Genomic DNA, 22760 nt, shown 5'->3' with positions numbered 1-22760 from the left:
AGAAAAAACTGTTTGTTTTTTTTCTCATTCCTTCACAAAATCACTCCGTTTACACTGAGAGTAAATAACATATTTATCAGGAGTTACCATAACCGGTTGCACTGGATTTTATTTAAGGGTTTTAAAGTGAAAGTTAGCATATATTTTGATATTTCTTACAAATATTTTCAGAAGGCATCTAAGTATTTAGGTTTGAACAAAAAAACTGGATTTAAGTTGTTATTTTGTTGGATTTTATTTGTTATTCTTATGATCTATAATTTGAAACAACAATACTTAACTTTCAGCCATCGGTCAGGCATATATAAAATGTTAAAATGTGCTTTATAGTAATTTTGCTCCTCATAATAACATCATTAGTCAGACCAGTTTGAAGCAGCCCTTACTTCTCCTCTCCTCCGACCCGTTCCTTCTGGTGGGTGGAGCTCGGGCCCCAGGTGCGCCCTTTCTTCTTATTGGTTGTCAGGTCTTCCTTCTTGCAAACAGCGCTTCGGCCCCATGTTTTACTGCCATCGCTCGGCGTCACTGAGACACACAAACAGCACTTAAACAACTTTATACTCAATATATTCCTCTAAGACTCTCAGGGGGTAGGTGCTCACGTCTGATGGCTCGCAGGCGGGGTAAAACCCCCGGACTGGCAGGAGGGGTGGTACTCTCACTCCTCTGGTTCTTCCTCTTGTCCACGCTTGGGGATGCCTGCACTGTGATCTTGTGCTCAAAACCTGTAGAGAATGGCATGCCTTAAATTTAACTTAAGATTCCTCCATCTGCATACAAAGTTAAAATTCAAATGTCTGAAAATGAAAATGACTGAAATCCTTTTTACAGCATCAGCCAATAGCAGATATTTTAATTCTTCTCACCAAAGAGATAAAGCTTTTGAACGTACTATGCATAGTTCTGCAAAAAAAAAGATATTTCCTCTTGCAGATTTACCTTAATTTAGTTCTTTGTTCGACTCAAATACTCCAGATCATCATTATTTTCACAACAGACCAAGAAAACATCAACTGATTTAAAATTCGGTTCTTAAAAGATGACTTAATCTATTAAGGAAAGAAAAACACTAACTAGCCTATCACTATGTGCAAAAAGTAATTGGGTTTAAAATAACACAACAGCATCTGAGCTAAATTTAAATCTTAACTTGGACTAGGCTTTTGCAAAACATTTATGGTGTGTTTTTAAGCCAATTGAGGCAGACTTGCAGGTGTGCTTTGTATTAACCTAAGACACAGACTGATGGATGGACATTCATAGAAGTCTATTTTATGGTTCCATTGAATCCAATAAATCATCCATGAGCTAGAGAAGCAAGTTGACTCAGATCCTCACACTACACCCATGTCTGAGTGTTGGGATGATGTTTCTCTTCTCTTGATGTGGAGGGGGGTACATCCTCCAAAATGTATAAACTTTCTCTCTTGGGTTTAGATCATGTTTTCCTCACAATATTATGGATCATCAACTTATTTTGATGATCCATAGGTCAAGGCGTGTTAGGGTCTGGATTTGGCTGGTAAATATACCAAAAACAATCAGTGACAATCAATGGCATCAATGACTGTTAATTCATGATTTAAAAACAGGGAAAACTCATTTGAAAAACAAAGTTTTACGAATTTTATCTTTGAGTCATGTTAATATTTGTTTAATGGTCTGAATAAAAAGTGAATGGAACGAAAAATCAGAAACAGCAAAATAAAAAGGAAGAAATATGTAATTTTGTCGGCTATTTAGTCGTTAAAAACAAATGTTCAGACTTAAACCTGAGGGTGATATAAAAACACGGTTAGAGTAGTTAAGTCAGTGTTTAGCGATAAAAATAACCCCAGTAAGAAGTATTATAAACGCAGCGGATCTATCGGGTTTGTGGACTCATTGAAACAAATGCAGTTCCCATCCCAACCCACCAGAGGGCAGACTGATGCAGTTGCTATCCCTGCCCAGCTTCAGCAGCCTGCTCTTCTTGAAGTGGCCCTTCCTTTTCTTGACACTGGGCTTTTCCTGGTACATCTGGTGGATGAGGATGTTCAGCTCTCTCTCCACAATGTCAAACTCCCTCTCCGCCAGCTCCTGCTCCCTCTTCTTTAGCTGCTCCTCCTGCTCCTTCTGCTCCTCCGCTGCCCGGGCCAATGCCTCCTCCCAGGATCTCAGCTCCTGCAGACAGAATAGAAAGAAGACAAGGGAGGAGGATGATGTGTATCATAGCAGTAATTGGATCTAACACCTCTTCTGGCACAATCTGTATGCTGAGCTGTTTTTAATTTGCAAGAAACACCTCAGACTGTGAGATGATTCCCACCTCTTTCTAAAACACAAGAGAGAGACGGTTAACAAACTCTAAAGAGGGCTAAATAGTAGTTTTATTCAGGTCTGGTTGGATGGGTTCACAGTTCTCACCTTCTCCTTTGCTCTGAGCTCATCGAACATCTGCTGGATCTCCAGCCTCCAGTCTTCCTGTAAGGAGTGAAAGGACTCCAGAGGCATCTGAAACATGGAGGACTGCTCGATGGCCTGCAGTCGCCTCAGGATGCTGCTGAATGAAGGCCTTGCACGAGGGTTGGAGCTCCAGCATTCTGAGAGATAAAGATGTTGAAGGAGCTTTAATAAAGGCAGCAGGAAGACATTAGAGACGTGCCCATCATCTGATATGGCAGCATTTAGAGGTATACCTAATGTTACAAACAACCATGTCAGATTAAATGTTAATAATGTCCATTAAAAGCAGATTCAGATAGAAAATGAAGAAAAACAACATCACTTTAACAAGGTTGCTCATTTAAAGTATCAGGTTGGTTTTGCCACTTTTGCCCATTGGTTAAAAGTACTCGGTTTCCACTCTGGTTTCCACCGATTTAAAGGTGTTTAATATTATTCAAACCAGGCTTTGTCTGGCTGGGACCTAAAATAGTCAGAATTGTACCTGCAGTAGACAGTAACTAGCGTACTCTGAGTTTGCATTGGCGGAAAGAACAAAGTGTTGAGCAAACGGCGATTCAGTGTGAGGCCTGGAAAAATGACCTCAAAATGACTTAATCCAACCTAATTAAGTTTATCTAAATGCTGTTTTGTTTAGCTTTTACAAGATTGTCACTTAAGAATAAAGAGGTATTAGTTATTTATTTTGTTGTATCAATTTACTGTATTTCTTTTCATAGTATCGTATTTCAAATAAAACACTAAAGGGAAACTGTTCAGAAGCAGCCTTCAGTGTAAATAGCAGCAGAAGAGCATCGTTAGTTTTAGATGATCTCCAGACTGGAGAATGGCAGTAAGGGAGTATGAAAGCACTCAGGTTCTGCAACTGGTTATGTGCAATTTGGAGGTGTGTGCACCTCAATGCTTCGCAATGTTCATGAGAAATGACCATGGATCTCACATCATTTTAATAGAAAACAAAGGTCACTTGACAGCTGCTTGTCTTTCAGACAAAGCTAGAGCAGCGACTGAACTTATGCTCCATATGAGCTGCTGTGACAAGCATAAAAATGACTTAATAAGGGTGCTGCCAGCATGAAGTTGGTAAGATTAGGCCATGGTCTTAGTGTTAGTAGTTCTTGAAGAAATGGTACGTCTATTTGGCTGATGACCAAGCAATGCTTATCTTCACAGCAACATATCAGGAATGGTCCTCCATGCTGCATCAAATACCCAGTTGTGCAGCTTTCACAACAAAGGACCACCAAGACCCCAAAAAAGCATCATCTGGTGAGGACAATAAGTAAGATATTAACAGCTGATAATCAGAGAACCTCACGTAAAAGCATCTCTAGACTCTCCTTTTAAATTTAGCCAAATTACAGATAATAAATATAATGGATTAATAATAATAAAATTATATCATCTCTAGAATTAGAGATTATCTGAAACAGTTGCAATTAACTGATTGATCTAATTTAGTTTGAGTTTCTCTCATTAAGAGCAAACAAAAAAGCTATGTAATGCAACTTTCTACCCAAAAACATGAATTACCAAACTAAATAGTATTTTGCCTCATATATGCTTTAAATTCACATGCTTATGGTAAAAAATAAAAACCTATATAGAACAATCAGATGAAAGGGGCCATGGATTACTGCTTTTTAAAGCAAAATAAAACCTCAGCTGTCAATATAATGTACAAAGTCAGGGCGATGGATTTTTGGACTGATTATACTTTTCATTTCTGGCAGGGGAAGCAGACAACAGGGGAAGAGGAGGAAGCAAAATGGTGACAGCATATGGTAACTCTCATAAGCCAAAACCCTGACTAACAGTGTTAGTTAGAGACAACATGCTCCACACCTACAATAAGAAATATACATCCTAACATTTATCAACACTGTCATCCAGGTTAGTTAGCAAAGAGTCTCAGAAGTTACACTTTTTAACATCATTGAGGAAAATTAACATGTTGCAGGGAGACTCTATAACAAGATATATGTGGAAACAGAAGAGAGGAGACTAGAGGATGGACCTGGATGAGGTAAAGAAGAGTGATTGGGCAGGAATGAGCTTTGGGAGCTGGAAAGCTACTCCTTTAAAGTGCTAGAGATTGAATCTGACCTTAAACTTCTTTACCTGTGTTTAAGATGGAGCACAATAGGTCAGGTTTACACTGAGTGTTTAAACAGGGATGAGCTGAACTGTGAAACAAGAGCCAGTTAATACTCTACCATAGTTTATAGGGATGGCTTTCAAAGTAAAAAGCAGGAAAAGACACAAAACAAGACCAACCCTTGACATTTTCAACTCTTATTCTCAGCTCGTGTGAAACACCAGAAAACCTGCTCACGAAATGAACAAATGCAAGTTTAAAACTTCCAGTACAGAAAGGCCATGTTCAGCAGCTGAAGGGTCCAGCTCACGTTCTGCATCATCACGCTCAATGTCATTTTAGATGACTGGTGTAAATGGAAATTAGAGAGACAAGCATGATGACAGGTGCATACGGTGTTTATTTGAACGGTATTGGTGCTCTCCACATCTTTGGGTAATTCTAAAAACTTTTCGGTGTTCAGGTAATGCCTGCTTACCTCTCAGCAGCTGAACAAAAGGTTCAGGGCAGGTTGAGGGGATGGGAAGTGTCAGCTTGTTCATGGCAACACCATAAGCTACCGCCAGGGCGTCAATCTCCCGGTAAGGAACTTCTCCAGTGAGCAGCTCCCACAGTAGGACTCCAAAACTGTTATCCAGAACGGACAGAGAACAGGTCAGCGGGGTTTTTAAGACACACACAAAACCCCTCGCACAAACCGTCTAAAAATTGAACTACAATCTTAAACCTTATTTAATTGGAATTTTTATGGGATATGTGAACTCACACAACCACAATGAATACACCAATTCTTTTGTGAAATACAGTGGTGACAATTCTGAAAATAAAACAGTTTGAGGCTGCAAAAGATGTGAGACTGTGGGAGGCTCAACTTCAGCAGAAGGTATGGAATTTACCAATTCAATAAATTAAGAGTCTTTGATGAGACCTCAGAGTAACTCACCATCTAATCTGATTGTTTGGCAAGAAGAATGGGAGGGAATGTGTCTTCCTTGGTGATAACGGCTGATCATACTAGGCATACTGTTTATAGCAAACACAACATTACCATTTTACAGTGGTTCTGATAATTAAAAGGTCTTTCAGTTGCTTTTGGACACAGGTTGCTGCTTTACCCATTCTTTAAACTGATTTAGTCCACCCTAGAAGATTATGACAAGTTCTGCCTCCTTGAAAGCAAAGAAATTAGGAATATTTTAAGAAACATTTGAAATATTCTAATGTTGAAAGAATTGATGTTGCTGCATGTGCAATTTGGAGGTGTGTGCACCGAACTGCTTAGCAATGTCAGAGGAATCAGAATCAAGTTTATGGCCCAGTAGGTTTGCACTTACAAGGAATTTGACTTGGTGTTGATGGTGCAGACAATTAAAATATATAGAGGGAATACAGAATCTATAGCTATATATGATATAAAACATGCAGTATACTATATAGAATATATAGTATATAGCTTTATAGTATATGCACAGTAGACTGTGAGTTAATGTAACGCAGGAGGTTTGTAGATGCTACATTGGTGTAGCTTCTAGGTCCTGAACAGGGGAGGGAGAGAGGCAGTGTCACGGGGGTCTCTGGGCGTTATTGCTAAGGCTGGTAGCAGATGGGAAGAAACTGTTCTTGTGGCATGAGGTTTTGGTCCCGATGGACTGCAGCCTCCTGCTAGCGGGAGGTGACTGAAATAGTTTGTGGCTGGGGTGCGAGGGATCAGCCACAATCTTCCCTGCATGCCTAAGAGTCCTGGAGGCATACAAGTCCTGGAAAAATGGAAGATTGCAGCCAAACACCTTCACCATGTGCAAGATGTCTCACCATGGGACTCTCATCATTTTAACAGAAAGCAAAGGTTAGGTCTTTCAAACAAAATAAGAGCAGGGCCTGAAGTTATGGTCCATAGGATCTGATGTAAAAAGTCTAAAAGCATAACAACTAAGGGAGCTGCCAGCAGGGTGTTAGATAGGTTGTAGTCTTGGTNTGGGTATATCATGGAAAAAAGGTACATCAATTTGCCTTATGACAAAGTAAATCTTATCTTCACAGCAATGTCTCTGGAATATGTCATAACTGTTGCTAAAAAGCTCTTTCATGCAGCATCATAGGACTCAGTTCTGCAGCTTTCAGAATTATAGACCACCAAGACCTGCTTTCTGTATAAACTTCACCAAACTACAGAAAACAAAAACAAAGATCAAATTGAACTGAAACAGAGGCAATCAACTTACTGGGCTAACATAGTTTAAATTTCACTCATATTTTTATTTAACATATTTTAAATGCTTTTGTTTAAAAAAAATCTTAGAAGTTATATAGTGCAAGACAGATAGACTTTGATACCTCCACACGTCGCTGCTCTTGGAAAACATAGAATGCTTGATGACCTCCGGGGCCATCCAGGCGTAGGTCCCCGCTGCACTCATCTTGGTGGTCTGGTGCCACTCCCTGGCCAGACCAAAGTCTGTAATCTTCAGGACTTTCCCATGCAGGTCGTCCCGTTCCACCGGCTCCAGGATGAGGACTGTGGAAGAGGAGATGGAGTAATAGAGAGAGCAAACAGATTCAATTAGAAGTTTGTTTATTTTTAAAAGAGAACATTTAGTTATTGTAATCACAAAAAAAGTTCTGGTCTTGCCTTAATACATGTAAAAGATTAAACAAAAAAACAGTAATCAACAGTAAAAAAGCACACATTATATCAACCATATGCTGCAAATATTACAGTTGAACTATAAATAAATGAGATGTGGACAAAAACACGATTCTTTTGCCACAGTTAAAAATCAGGTTTTTAATTAAGGCAACAGTTTAGTAAATCATTCAGTATAAAAAAGTAATTTCCTTCTAGAAAAAAAATTATGTTAATATGTTAACACAGTAAATATTAGCAGGAAGCAAGAAAATTAAATGGCAGAATGTACGATTGTTCATTTATTTGAAATGAAACAAACTAAATTTATATTCAAAACCAGATATGTACAAACATGCAAAAAAAAAAAAAAAAGAATCACAACCTTAATCCTTTTTTTCTTCAGTAGATAAAGATAAAGCATTAATTCAAATACATATTAGAAAAAGGTAAATAAGTCTGAAATGAGGTTAGGAAGGGAACCGTGGATCTAAATGATCATTGAAACCATCCTAAAACCTGAAGGTTTCTCTTTCATCCATTTAAATTGTTACATCCAACTGTTTATAGCATGAGAATCTCCAGCACATCCAGTCCTTTAGGCTTTTATAAATAAATACAGTATTGTAAAACAGCTATAAACAACATAAGAAATAAATAACTGAAAAAATAACTAAAAACCAAAAAAAAAAAAATAGCCTATATTTGTGCATTCTTCTACACAATCCTACACATCGATTTATGGGTTGTTTTGGGTTGCATTAAGTGTTGTTATATCTGTAGGATGAAACCGATTAGTTCTTATGACTCTGTACCATCTACCTGAAGTCAACAAAGCAAACAGAGAATGTCCAGAGTGAGAAGAGTCTTTTGTGATACATTCTGCTGTTTAAATGTTTGAGCCAAATTTAAAAGTCAATTATCTACCATATTCTAAGGAAATATAAGTCAACTTCTGGAAAACATCAAGGTTAAAAAACAGAAGCACTCTTTTCTTTTGGCATTTAGAAAACATATAATTTTGTTAACCCTAACTGACCAAAATGGGAATTTATGTCAAAAGATGAATTCACAAAAAAAGTTTGTGTCATTTAGCTGGATTCTATAGATCTATGTTTGCACTGGCAGCTTTTTTTATTTGCCTTTGGCTCTGCTCCAATCCTGGGTCATTTCTTTCCACTGAAAGTCACTATCACATATAGCCTCTTTCTAAATGTCACCCTCTCAGCTGATCTCCCTGTATTTGTACCTCTCTGTGTGACTTCCTCCTCCGCTTCCGTGTGAGAGTCGGCTTATGGAAATGTTTGGAGTGCACATAGTTTGGCTGCAGTCAGGTGAGGGTAGCGTTCCCTGTTCCTTTCCCTCCCTTACTTATCTACAGGCATATGCAAAGGGCGGTGAAACAAGGAGACACACAGCCGTGTCATTGTTTACACACACACACTCTCGCGCGCACACAGAACACACACACACAAAAAAAACCTCACGTGATGAAAGGTGTGCCTTTTCTCCCTCCACAGGTTTGCTAGGAGACCAGTTTCACCAACAGAAAACTGATCTCAGGTCAGGTTATGCTGACAGCACATTAGAAATTATTCATTTAACCAACACAGTGCTTAAGTTCACTTCTATATTGCTTTTATATCATAAAATGTTGGTTTCTTCATAAAGAAAAACACCAAAAACAGCTTCAATAATGTATTTATCCTGGTTGTACCACCTCTGCCCCCCCAACACAAACAGTACTCACCCACTCAGACCATGTGTTGACTGGCTTTGACTTCCCTGATACCCTGACATTAACCATAACCTAACCATTATTAGTGCATACCCAACCTTAAACTAAACTAATTTCACACCTTAGTCCTAAACTAAACCGCAAAAAAGGAAGTGAAATATCTACAAACAAACAAACGGTCCTCAATTTCATTGTGTAATTGAAAAATGGTTCTCATTCCAAAACATGAGCACACCCACACACTCACTCTTTGCAAGAGCAATAATGACTGAACTGACTGTAATATCTGCATAGTGAAAGTGTAAAAATAACCTTTCCCCAATTTAAAGTTGAAATTTTAAATTGCTTTGCCTGATGAGGAATCTTCATCATGTTTCAAGACGTGGTAACAAGTGAAGGTATAGCCATGTGAAAAATGAAAATGAGGAGCTTTAAATTCAGTAAGTCTGGTGATTTTTTATTGATCTTTAGAAAATGCATTTAGTTATCATTAAAGATCAAACCTTGTTTTACTTTATTACGATATATACCGTAATCACTTAAATTGTGAAACCTAACAAAAAAGAAACGTTGACACCCCCTAGTCCCTAACAGCTCCTGTTACTCCCTATGGCTGGCATGGCTTCGGTGAGAATACCATCACTGTATCAGTCCAAGGATTACTATGGGCTGTTAGATGTTTGAGGGGTTTGAATGCTCAGCTTATTTAAAATCATCCCACTAAATCTCAGCATAATCAGGATCTAGGTTTTGACTCTGCTCATGAGTCAATGCTTCAGGGTTCATCTCTGCTTCACTTTTAATGTTTTACGAAGGCTTTCCTTACGCAACCTCTGTTATACTGTACTTATGTTGGATTTTGTCACACTGCGCTGGTCGTGTCCTGCTGCCATGACACTCCCATCTACATGCTTGAAAGTTATCAGGTTATCTTCGAAAAATGTTGTCTTATTTTTTTTTGGTACTTATTCCATTTTAAACGAATCTGCCCAAAGTGACCTACTCAAGAGGCCCCAAGTCTGTCCAGTGTTTATGTCTTTCTCTAAAAGAGCCAAGGATTTCTCCTTCCACACCTTACATGAAAGTTATACTTGTACTCTCCTTCTGAGTTTACAGGTATTAAACAAATAGTCTTGTTTTTGCCTTTTGTTCAATCCATCCATTTCTTTACAAGCTTAATCCCAAGTGGGGTCAGGAGGGGTGCCTATCTCCAGCTGTCTACGGGCGAGAGGCGGGGTACAACTTGCAAGTCCATCGCAGGGCAACACACAGACAAACAACCATTCATGCACACAGTCACACCTAAGGACAATTTAGAGAAGCCAATTAACCTGACACCCATGTTTTTGGACTGTGGGAGGAAGTACCAGAGAACCCACGCATACTAGGGAGAACATGCAAACTCATGCAGAAAGAGGGCTGGGAATGGAACCCTGAACCTTCTTGCTTCAAAGCAGCAGTGCTACCGACTGCACCACTGAGCAGCCCTATGTTCAATCTACCGTATGTCTCTTGATATGATCTACAGTGTGTGTGGAACTGTAGCATAACACTTGCAGGTGGTTTGATTTGAATGATCAAATTTCAGCTGTGCTGTATGATTAGGGCTGTTGCTCTATTGGAAGGTGAACTTTCATTGCAGCCTCTAATGCTACGTTTAGATTGCACGCTGCTGAAACAGCTGGTTTAAATGCAAAGTCTATGGTTGACGTGCATCAAGGCACATCAAAAGGAGCAGAAGCAGGAGCAGTGCATCTTGAACCACGGGGGTACGGGGGTCTGAGCAGCTCCGTCAGCGAAATAATATTTGAAGGCAGGATCGTAATCTTGATGAAGTGACTACACAGATGATGTTTTTGGGTGACCTGTCTCACTTAAAAACATATTAAAATTACTTTTTACCCACTGATCACGGCAAATATAGCAAAGCCACTCTCTGCTATTGAACAGAGTAGCAGCTAAAGTATCAGATGCATCTGGACACCCTTAAATGGACGCGCTTCAGGAGCGTCAAAGATGCTCTTGAGGTGCCTCAGACCTTGATGTGTAAAAGCATAAAAAATGAAGCAGCAGAAGCTCTTTGCTGCCTCTATCGCAGGTTGAACGTAGCATAACAGTGATTCCTCTTGGATTTCCATGTGTTAACCTCCATCTATCTTCCCGTTAACCCTGACCAGCTTCCCCTGTCACTGCTGAAAAAAATATTATTACCACAGCATGATGCTTTCACCACCATGATGTCTGCTGTGTGTGCTGTGCTGTCACCATCTTTATTTATAGATGTTGGAGATCAGCCTGTTTTTCCAGTGTAGTCCTGTTTCTCTGACTGTGACTGGCTGGGTGTGCTCTCTTCATCCTCTGACATGGGAGTTCGCTCGGAGCTCGTCTGCCTGGCTGTGTGTTTCCTGGACCGGGCCTCCTTTTACAGTTGCCTTTTATATCTCTGCTTCTGTCTCCTTGAACCCCAATCGGCTTCAGCAGATGGCCGCTCAGCCTGAGCCTGGTTCTGCTGGAGGTTTCTTCTTAAAAGGGAGTTTTTTCTCTTCACTGTCGCTACAACCATACTTAGTGTGAGGGATTGCATTCGAGTCAATGAATGGATGCAATCAACTGGTTTTCCTTAGATAGAAAACTTTAAATCAATTTGACTGTTTGATGAACTGTAAAGTACTTTGAGATGACATGTGTTGTGAAATAACGCTATATAAATAAACTGAATTGAATTGTGATCCTTATGCTGATTGATCACCTCTGTTCTCCCATGCCCTTAAAGAATAGCTGCATCTAAATTCATCACTACACACTGGACAACTATAGGCAAGAACTGAAACTGGATTCTGTGTCTAAAATGTATTAAAAAGTCAAATACTGACATATCTGCTATAAATATCAAATAATATCAAAATAAAAAGCTGTCAAATTAGTCCAAAAATAAAATACTTATACTTCCAGGGGTAAACAGCCCCAGTCCTCCTCTGGACGTCTTTTCTGTTCAGATATTGTCAGAACTTCAAGGGACACCTGTCATCTTGGAGCTGACTGTTTCTATGTGTCTCAGAGGATCAACATCTGGAGGCAAACATGTTCACACAGACAAATACCAGGGTGTTTTTTTTTTTTTTTTTCCTTATAGTCTTTATTTACTAGTTTGCTAAATTAGAAATAAGAAGCAACATCATTTAAGATAGGAAGGTTTTTTATGTCAGCAGAGGGTGACAAAGAAGGTAGGGTATAAAGAGAGAATTTCTCAAAAACACAAAGTGAAAATAAATGACTTAGTTCCCACTGTGGCTCTCTTATGCGAGTAAATATCATCATTTTCTTCCCCCAGATATTCTCTGTGCTGCTATTTAACACCACAAACATTTCAGCCTCAGGTTTTCCTTACTGACAGCATTTCCTCCAGATCGGCTTTTTTCAAGCTTAGCTAACAGCTTTGAAACTTAGACATAGAGCCTTGGAGGGCAGGGAAAGAAGATGGAGGAGAAAACAAAAAGACAACCTCAAGGAAAGAGTGGCTTTTTAAACAATGCAATATGAGCACCGTTGGAAACGTTACCTCAAAATAGACTTGAAAGAAGAAGAAGATAACTTACTTTAAATATACATTTTTTAAAAAGAGCCCAATAATCTCATTCTCATAAATATAAACACACAACACAGTGTGCTTTGGTCATGCATTTCAGAGATCAGCCCCTAAAAAAAAAACCCTGATAGTTTAAATATAAAATACCTTCTAGTAGGGATTTTTTTGAGCCAAATACGGTTAGAGAATCAATATTTCTTTGGTTCTTATACTGTTTTTGCTTCCTTAAGCCGGGCACACACTGTGCGATATTTTCAATCATTGCACGCAGCTACAGCTCAAACTGCATGACGAAACCGCAGGGTTTAAGGGTTCACAGCTCTCGATCTATGTTCTCACACTGAGCGGTCCGACACTCGGATGCGACTTTACAAGGACCGACTGAATTTTAAACATGTTTGACTTTCTCCCGACCTTACGATTCCTTATCAGGACGTGGTCATGAGAGGCTGATCACCCCTCGATACCCCCCGTACACTAAACAACGCACGATCACGCGAAAAGTCGGCCCGATCGAAAAATTGTCACACGACTAGAGAATCAGCCCGAAAAGGGCAAAAAAATCTTTTATTGTATGCCCGGCTTTATGTAACCCCGTTCACTTTGGACACAAGCCTGATAAGAAATCTAAATTATCATAGTCTCTGCAAAGTCCAGGAGGTTCCTTATTGTGCTGCCAAANCAAAAATGAATTCTATCGCAGGTTGAACGTAGCATAACAGTGATTCCTCTTGGATTTCCATGTGTTAACCTCCATCTATCTTCCCTAAACCCTGACCAGCTTCCCCTTTCACTGCTGAAATAAATTATTACCACAGCATGATGCTGCCACCACCATGTTGTCTGCTGTGTGTGCTGTGCTGCCACCATCAAGACCTTTATTTATAGATGTTGGAGATCAACCTGTTTTTCCAGTGTAGTCCTGTTTCTCTGACTGTGACTGGCTGGGTGTGCTCTCTTCATCATCTGACATGGGAGTTCGCTCAGAGCTCGTCTGCCTGGCTGTGTGTTTCCTGGACCGGGCCACCTTTTACAGTTGCCTTTTATATCTCTGCTTCTGTCTCCTTGAACCCCAATCGGCTTCAGCAGATGGCCGCTCAGCCTGAGCCTGGTTCTGCTGGAGGTTTCTTCCTAAAAGGGAGTTTTTTCTCTTCACTGTCGCTACAACCATACTTAGTGTGAGGGATTGCATTCGAGTCAATGAATGGATGCAATCAACTGGTTTTCCTTAGATAGAAAACTTTAAATCAATTTGACTGTTTGATGAACTGTAAAGTACTTTGAGATGACATGTGTTGTGAAATAACGCTATATAAATAAACTGAATTGAATTGTGATCCTTATGCTGATTGATCACCTCTGTTCTCCCATGCCCTTAAAGAATAGCTGCATCTAAATTCATCACTACACACTGGACAACTATAGGCAAGAACTGAAACTGGATTCTGTGTCTAAAATGTATTAAAAAGTCAAATACTGACATATCTGCTATAAATATCAAATAATTTATCAAAATAAAAAGCTGTCAAATTAGTCCAAAAATAAAATACTTATACTTCCAGGGGTAAACAGCCCCAGTCCTCCTCTGGACGTCTTTTCTGTTCAGATATTGTCAGAACTTCAAGGGACACCTGTCATCTTGGAGCTGACTGTTTCTATATCTGTGTCTCAGAGGATCAACATCTGGAGGCAAACATGTTCACACAGACAAATACCAGGGTGTTTTTTTTTTTTTTTTTCCTTATAGTCTTTATTTACTAGTTTGCTAAATTAGAAATAAGAAGCAACATCATTTAAGATAGGAAGGTTTTTTATGTCAGCAGAGGGTGACAAAGAAGGTAGGGTATAAAGAGAGAATTTCTCAAAAACACAAAGTGAAAATAAATGACTTAGTTCCCACTGTGGCTCTCTTATGCGAGTAAATATCATCATTTTCTTCCCCCAGATATTCTCTGTGCTGCTATTTAACACCACAAACATTTCAGCCTCAGGTTTTCCTTACTGACAGCATTTCCTCCAGATCGGCTTTTTTCAAGCTTAGCTAACAGCTTTGAAACTTAGACATAGAGCCTTGGAGGGCAGGGAAAGAAGATGGAGGAGAAAACAAAAAGACAACCTCAAGGAAAGAGTGGCTTTTTAAACAATGCAATATGAGCACCGTTGGAAACGTTACCTCAAAATAGACTTGAAAGAAGAAGAAGATAACTTACTTTAAATATACATTTTTTAAAAAGAGCCCAATAATCTCATTCTCATAAATATAAACACACAACACAGTGTGCTTTGGTCATGCATTTCAGAGATCAGCCCCTAAAAAAAAAACCCTGATAGTTTAAATATAAAATACCTTCTAGTAGGGATTTTTTTGAGCCAAATACGGTTAGAGAATCAATATTTCTTTGGTTCTTATACTGTTTTTGCTTCACTAGGCCGGGCACACACTGTGCGATATTTTCAATCATTGCACGCAGCTACAGCTCAAACTGTATGACGAAACCGCAGGGTTTAAGGGTTCACAGCTCTCGATCTATGTTCTCACACTGAGCGGTCCGACACTCGGATGCGACTTTACAAGGACCGACTGAATTTTAAACATGTTTGACTTTCTCCCGACCTTACGATTCCTTATCAGGACGTGGTCATGAGAGGCTGATCACCCCTCGATACCCCCCGTACACTAAACAACGCACGATCACGCGAAAAGTCGGCCCGATCGAAAAATTGTCACACGACTAGAGAATCAGCCCGAAAAGGGCAAAAAAATCTTTTATTGTATGCCCGGCTTTATGTAACCCCGTTCACTTTGGACACAAGCCTGATAAGAAATCTAAATTATCATAGTCTCTGCAAAGTCCAGGAGGTTCCTTATTGTGCTGCCAAATACACGAGAAGCATGTCGGTAATTCACAATCCGTGTTGAGAATACAAGAGTAAACAATATCTTGACAGTAATATCAAGTCACAAAATAATTAGTATATTAAACTGTGAAAAGTGGGGTGGCTCATGCATGGCTTGAAACCAGCACTAACAATCAACATATGATTAACATTGTTAGTCATACAATTAGAAAAAGATGACTAATGAAACAAATGAGCAAGGTGCAATAATCTAGAACAGTGCATCAAATGGCATCATATATGTTTAAACTGTACACTTTACCATTTTAAATAAAGTTTATAGACATGAAGCAGCATCACCAAGGCATCAACCTCATCCAGCCTTCAAAGTAACCTACCACAATGTTTTTGGCAATGTGCATCATATCCAACCACAGCTCTGGCTGAAACTAGGGGGCTCTCGCCAAGCAGGTAAAACTAAATGTTTAGCATACTCAAAATATTAAAAATCCACAAGCTCTAATCCATACCCCCCCCTCCCCAAACCTATGAGGAGAGAAGCACAACCATCTCCAAATTGTACATATAGGGTCTAATCTTCAAACGGTTTGCATGTAGGAAAACACAAGCAAACCTATTTAGAAATGTAAACTGTATTTTCATACAAGGTGCAAAACCAGCTGCATGTGCAAACACAGCAGACAGCAGGCGCACAGTTTTAGTGTCGGCCTCCAAGAAAATGCTGATAATATTTTCCTGACCAAACTCTGGAAATTTATGGGTGGAGGATATGTTCTTACAATACTTAGCACCTGCAAAGCGAATTAACCAAACCTGAAAATGATCAGCTAATTTTAGTACAAGTTCTTATTTTCTTCGGTCAAGATACAATGACTGAACTTAAATACTGTAGAATGTTTATGAAAAAACTAAATAAAATATTTACAACCAACAGAAAAATATCCATAAAAGTACTGGAGTAAACATTGTGGTACTCAAGAAGCAGAAAAAAAAACAACTTTCCAAGGTTTCATGATTGATCTTATTGTATTTATATTATACTTACTATAATATTCATCATTATTAGTCATAGATTTTAAATAACCACTATTATTATCATTATTTGCAACAACCTGGCTTAGAATTTCATCTTATTTTATGCTACCTTTCAAAATTCTAGTAGCACAGGCAATTTGCTGATTTTAATGGGGTATAACAGTTACTAGCATCAGTATACTACCCGCACACAGACATATAACAAATAGTATTTATTAATATTATTCATAAAAGTAGAAATAGAATATACTGACTATTGTTCACAGCAGACTAAAACTGATGGTGAAGGCAGATAAACCTCCAAAAAATGTTTTGCTGTGGGGAAAGTTGAAATAGGCTGGACATTCTTGAAACCCTTTAAACATATTTATGCTGACAGTAAGGAGTGGAGCAGACTGATGTCAGAAATAGTGCTTCTCTGAAGTTACCAAATCTAAAGATGGCAATAGCTGCAAAGTTTTTTTTTCCTCAGAATATACATATTGCTTCTATTCTTTATTTGATAAGCAGGTTAATTAGATCTCTTTTATTTTACATAAGTACCATAGAGAGCGTTCTGATCAGCTGTCTCACTGTGTGGTGTGGAGGCTGCAGCTCCTCAGACTGGAAGAAAGTGAGAAGAGTGGTGAGGACAGCAGAAAGGATCATCAGGGCTCCTCTTTCCTCCATTAAAGACATTTCCTCCCAGCGCTGCGTGTCCCGAGCCCGTCACATCATCAGCGACCCCTCACCCCCCCGTCATGGACTGTTTATCACTTCTGCCCTCTGGGTAGAGGCTTTGCAGCATCTGCTGCAGGTCCAGCATGTTCTGCAACAGCTTTTTTTCCCGCTGCCATCAGACTGTTGAACTGGACTTAACTGGACTCTGCATCACATTATTTTTCTCTACCAATGTTGCTGAGCTTTTATAATCCTTTTAAACAGAACACAAATATTCCTACTGCATTTCACACATTTATTTTTTGCACTGCACTGAACTTTTTCATATTAACGGCCTTTTGCAACATTATTTTAAACTGGTTTCTTTTTTCAACTACATTGTTTACATTCTGATCACTGCTGCACTTTATATTGGTGATGCTTATGTACTCCAGCTGCTATATCATTACACTGATGTAAGCTGTATGCAATGAAAATTTGTTTTGTATACACTCTGTGCATACAAAATGACAATAAAGTTTGTCTAAGTCTAAGTCTTTTAGAGGAAATTGTATAAAAACAGAATAGAAACTGAAATGTGAGCATATCTTTCAAAAGAATTGAATATGTTACCAAGTGTCCTAGCTTTTCCACATGAAAGCAGGTATTGATCAGCTATCAGAAGCACTGCAGCCAGTCCCTCGGGGAGCAATGTGACAGGGGTTGTTTACCTTTTCCCTGCAGCTGCCACTCCTCCATTTTTGGACCCTGACCCTTTCTGAGTGCTGGGAAAAGTTCAAACACCTGCAGACCATACCAAGGCCTGTACTGGTAGGTCAGTGCTTTAGGAATAGGTGATACAGTAACTCACATCACACAGGTTTTTCACAGCAGGGGAATGAAGGTAGAAGTCTTCTGTTACCAGGAATTGTTTTATTCAAAAAAAAAAAAAAAGATGTTTGGTTTATGGTGCTTATGCTCTGCAAACCTGAGAAAAAGACTTAAACATCTTCAGGTAAATTATTCAAACATACATGTATACAGTTTCTATCACTAAAAATTATTGGAAAATAGTTAACAGTGGGTTTTTCATTAGATTTAAATGATTAACTATGGATCCACAGATAAACACTTCATCTCTGAACAGTCCAGGTAAGGTGCCACTCTCTCCCTCCCTATGTGAGGCCTCGCCTTAAATAAACAATGCTAGAGGCTTCAGCTGGAGCTCTGGGCGTGGCCCTTTGAGCTGTCAGCTGAGAGAGTTTCCCTCAGTGATCAGCTGATCCGTCGCTGCAGGTGGACTGAGCTTACAGGACAATAGTGGCACTTAAAGATCTTCAACAAGCACATTGCAGATAGTTTACAAAGTTTCTTATCAGAGCTTAGTTTATGTCAGTTTCCAACCAAAAACATTGTTTATTTTTAGAAAATGTTCATGTTTGCCACTGCTGATTTCTGGGTGTTTGGGATCTCACTCAGTACACAGAAACAACTTCTCTCCAGATACTGAACCTAAAGAGTCCTAATCACAAGATAAAGAGCTTGTAAGAAGCAACTTAATGGATACATCAACATTTTCCTTTTCTAACCATTGATGGAATATTTCCCTCTCAGTTATGGATTGCCTGGGGGGATGAAACAAAGAAGATGTGGCATGGGAGTGTTCCCTTTGTCTTGCTGGATTCAAACCACTAAGGACTGGTACTGGTAGTCTCTCGTATCCAACAGGAGCCTCTCAAATGGTTCAGACATCATTCATTCATTCATTCATTCATTCATCCATCCATCCATCCATCCATCCATCCATCCATCCATCCATCCATCCATCCATCCATCCATCCATCCAATTATCTACAATATCAATACATACATTTAAATCTGAAATTATTTAACCGCCTGATAAATGGCATGTTGAAACTTATTATTACTTATCTATAGGAAATGGCATCATAGCCCTTCTTATAATTTCTGAACTAAAATACTGTATACACAGTGGACAGTTCTCCTGGCTTTATATTTTCCATCCTCTTTGTTAAACTCTCCATTTTGTGTATGAAACCAAAGAGGATGAATAAACTTTAAACCTCTGCTGTAGTCCTCTTCTCAACCTTATTTATGGGCACTATCATAATGACAAAAGCCATATTTTAATCAAACAAGCAATTAATCAATAACTGCATTCATTGCTGCATCCTTCTGTTGTCCTGAGATTTTTAGAATCAGATTATTTTCTCTTTAACAGGTAAAATCCTTAGTGATCCTTGACACCTCGGCTGCTGTTTATGTTAGGCGAAGGAGGAACTGGATATATGCAAATGTCTGTGTGAGCAGACAGCAAAATGCCGCTCAGTCTCAACCTGAAACTTGATGATTAACTGACAGTAAAGCAGTCAATATACACCTCAAAGTTGTGTTGTTTAGGAAAAAGATCCAGCCCAGTCTGCTTTGTCATTAATTTGTTGTTATGGTAACAAGGGTGAAGGTCACAAACAAAGACCGTGACTCTGGGAGAAACAGAGACAGCTGGGACCTGCATGTCCTCGTGCCCCTATGAGGATCCTCCCCCCTCCTTTCCTTTCCCAGTGTTCTGATGTCCCATCGCTTATTTTCCACTCTAAGTTTTCGTTGATACTGTTTATGTGAAAACCGTTCTGTGCCTCATAACACCTCCACCACAACCTTAACATAATGCACAGCTGAAACCAGATATTTACATATCCTGTGAAAGAAACACAACCTGTTTTTCACTTATTGTTTTTACATTAAATGAGATTAGACATTTCCATCTTAGATCAGCTATTATTGTTAAAGATATTCATATTTTCTGAGTCAGAATAGAATAAAACCGAACAAATAGGAAAGGAAAAGAAAGAAAAAGCTGTGGAAACATTAATGCTTTTCTGGGTTCCACTGTATCACAGCACCTAAAGTTACAGCTAAACAATAACACCATCATTGCAAAAGTTCAGCAGCGGAATTACATCCTGTACCAGCTGCTGCAGCTGCTGAACCGGCTCTACCCAGGTATCACTCTAATCAATCCAAGATATGTGCTGCCATCTTTTTTGAGGCAACAAGACATAAATTTGTACACTAGCTATGTTTACATGTACCAAATTTCAGGATTGGATTGAAATGTAGGCTTATTCTGATTGAAAACAAAAAAGTTGTCTTACTGCACCGCTTAAATGGACATAAGTGATTGGAATAAAACAGCCAAACAGATGGAAACTGGTGTTATGTTAATATGCTAAAGGGATTATTCTGATAGTATCTACCCAGATCGTCCAGCTTCTCAAAGCAGAAACATGTGACATTAACACGTACAGGGTTGTGGATGTGCATTTATTTTTTTTAAGTGGAGAGGGCAGGTCTTTTCAAAAATTCAAAAAAATATCCTCAAATTCAATCGGAATAATCCCACTGACATATTTACATAACATTTTTACTCCACTTTGCCTTTTAATCCAGTTTAATGTCTTTGCAAATGCAGCTAATGATAACACATTTTACAGAAAACTGTTCAAATAAAGAGAACTTTATGAATGAAAGAAAACAATAACAATGGACAGTGAATGTAGAGAGCAGCAATGGATGTGCTTTCTCCTAAACGTGGCTGCTGCTGAATGCACTAATGACACCCTGGTCACATTCTGTTCTGGTAGGCGCTGCAGATCACTGTGAACCAAAGTCAACAGGAACAGGTTCTTCCCTCCAGCTATCACCATAATAAACAGCTGACTCTGACTCAGTGTTAGGAACAACTTCTGGAATAATCCAGCATCTCCATTCAGCCTATCTTTACTGGTTATCAATTATTCATTTAACATCTTAAAGTGGATTTGGTGTCACACACAAGAGAACTGAGAGTCACAGCTGGCGACATAAACATGCGGAAGAGGAGAGGGAAGAATTTTTTCTAACAAAGGGTAGAGTTAAGTCCTGCAACAATGGACTCTGGACAAGCAAGCTTTTGAGGTCCTGAAAAACTGTAACCCTGGATTAAAAAGCACAATGGCAAAAAAACAATGCAATTTTTTAACCATACAGTGAGGGAGATGGACAATCTTTTGCTGCTTCACAATCATAAATCTACAAAATTTGATAAATGATACCATGATTTAAATCAAAACCTTTTGCTCAGTTGGATTTACCTAAAATATAACAAAACAAACATTAAAGGGGACATTACCATAATATGTACTCTAGGCTACATGTAGGTATGGTGATGGGTTTGTGATGCTGTGGGCCTGGTTCTCTGCCAACTGCCCGGAGAACCTTGCTAGTCATTGGGAACCATTTAAAGGCATATTCTAAAAAGAATCTAGTGGAAGTTAGAAGAAAATGGGCTTTTTAGCACATACTAATGATAATATATATATATATGATTTTTTTTTTTTTTTTAGCAGTCTGCAGACCCACATCCCACATAAAACTTTTAGACTAACCTCAAGATGAAAAGGCATAAGTTAGGCACCAGACTGAAAAATGATCAACTCTCTCTGTTCCACCACTCTACTAAAATATTCTAGACTACGGCCACATGCTGCCCCACTGGCAAGGAGGTTCTACAAACTGTTATCACCTGGGGTTTTAGTTTGGACACCAGCAATTTTGTTCAAAATGTCATATATCAAGCTTAATTAAATCATTTATGTGGACTTCTGTTCCCTTTGGAGCCGAGATTCCACTGATACTCAGTATAGCAAGCATTTATGCCTTAAGATGTCACAATGTTTTAGGATATAGAGAGAAAAAAGAATCATTATTTTCAGCCAGACCATCTTCTTAAGCCTTTTTCCCATTTCAGCACAGTGGGAAAGGGATATTTCAAACACAAGCTGTTTAAGAAGTGCTAACCCGGAAGAGAAGATTCTTCTGATACCCTCCTAAACTACAACCTCTACCTCTTCTGCTTCTGCACAATCAAAAGCGGATGTTTGGGGTGGTAAAGCATCTTAATCCTGGTTCTTGTGGTCCGTCTCGGTACATTAGTGCATACAGCATTTTGATAGGCCTGACAGGAGGCCTATGTGGATCAACAAAGACCTGGGGGATGCTGAGGAGTCCTCGCCGTCTGGTCTCTGTTTGGTCAAGATCAAAACCCAGCCAGAAAAAAAAAAAAAAAAAACAAGAGGAAGAACTAGCTTCTATAAGATCTCTCCTTAAGACTGTGTCTATTCTTCCCTCCATTATCATCATCATCATCTCCTCCCTTCCTGTCTGACTGTCTGCTGTTGCAGCTGTTGCCAGCCTGACTACAATTACAGCACCCCAAGTAGGAGAAATGGAAGAGGAGATGCTGGCTAAGCTTGACTGAGCAGTGGTTATAAAAACAAAGAGTAACTTAGAGATAGATGAAGACTGCAAAAATGAAAGGATGAAGAAGCCGCACAGTGATGGTAGGAGAGGAAGAATGGAGGATGAGGATAGCTTCAATGTAAGAGGCAAAAGACGAAATATTACGGTAGGAAATATGAGCAAAAACTGAACCACAGCGAGGCAGTAGGCTCAAAAAGACAGGCAAGCTACAAACGAGAGGAGAGATAGAGATAAGAAAAGAAGCCATCACTGAAAGAAAGATAAGATGCACGGAAGGACAGATACAAGCATCTTGAAGTAAAGAGAGATGACAAGGTGGACCGCTTTGGTTTCTTTCATTGCAGGACACGCAGCATGTTTTAGTGTCATTTCTTCAGCTCTTAACATTTTCACATCATTCACATACTCGCACTAT

At 39.1% G+C, this 22760-nt stretch overlaps 1 protein-coding gene across 2 annotated transcripts in view; it reads right to left on the bottom strand.

Annotated features, from left to right (window-relative positions):
- Positions 1–22760, bottom strand: part of map3k10 (mitogen-activated protein kinase kinase kinase 10) — a 50539-nt gene that overhangs the window by 4691 nt on the left and 23088 nt on the right. For both annotated transcript variants that reach the window (XM_015393745.1, XM_015393746.1), the window contains 6 exons: positions 6878–7058; positions 5022–5170; positions 2407–2582; positions 1917–2163; positions 603–725; positions 387–525 (listed from right to left, as the gene is read on the bottom strand). In XM_015393745.1, the coding sequence (XP_015249231.1) occupies positions 387–525; positions 603–725; positions 1917–2163; positions 2407–2582; positions 5022–5170; positions 6878–7058 (1015 nt within the window). The remainder of the gene's footprint in view (positions 1–386; positions 526–602; positions 726–1916; positions 2164–2406; positions 2583–5021; positions 5171–6877; positions 7059–22760) is intronic.

The sequence above is a fragment of the Cyprinodon variegatus genome, unplaced genomic scaffold (genome assembly GCF_000732505.1).
Source record: "Cyprinodon variegatus isolate N-32 unplaced genomic scaffold, C_variegatus-1.0 Scaffold655, whole genome shotgun sequence".
NCBI lineage: Eukaryota > Metazoa > Chordata > Actinopteri > Cyprinodontiformes > Cyprinodontidae > Cyprinodon > Cyprinodon variegatus.
The sequence above is the reverse complement of the archived record's forward strand: the minus strand, read 5'-3'. Positions and strand labels throughout refer to the sequence as shown.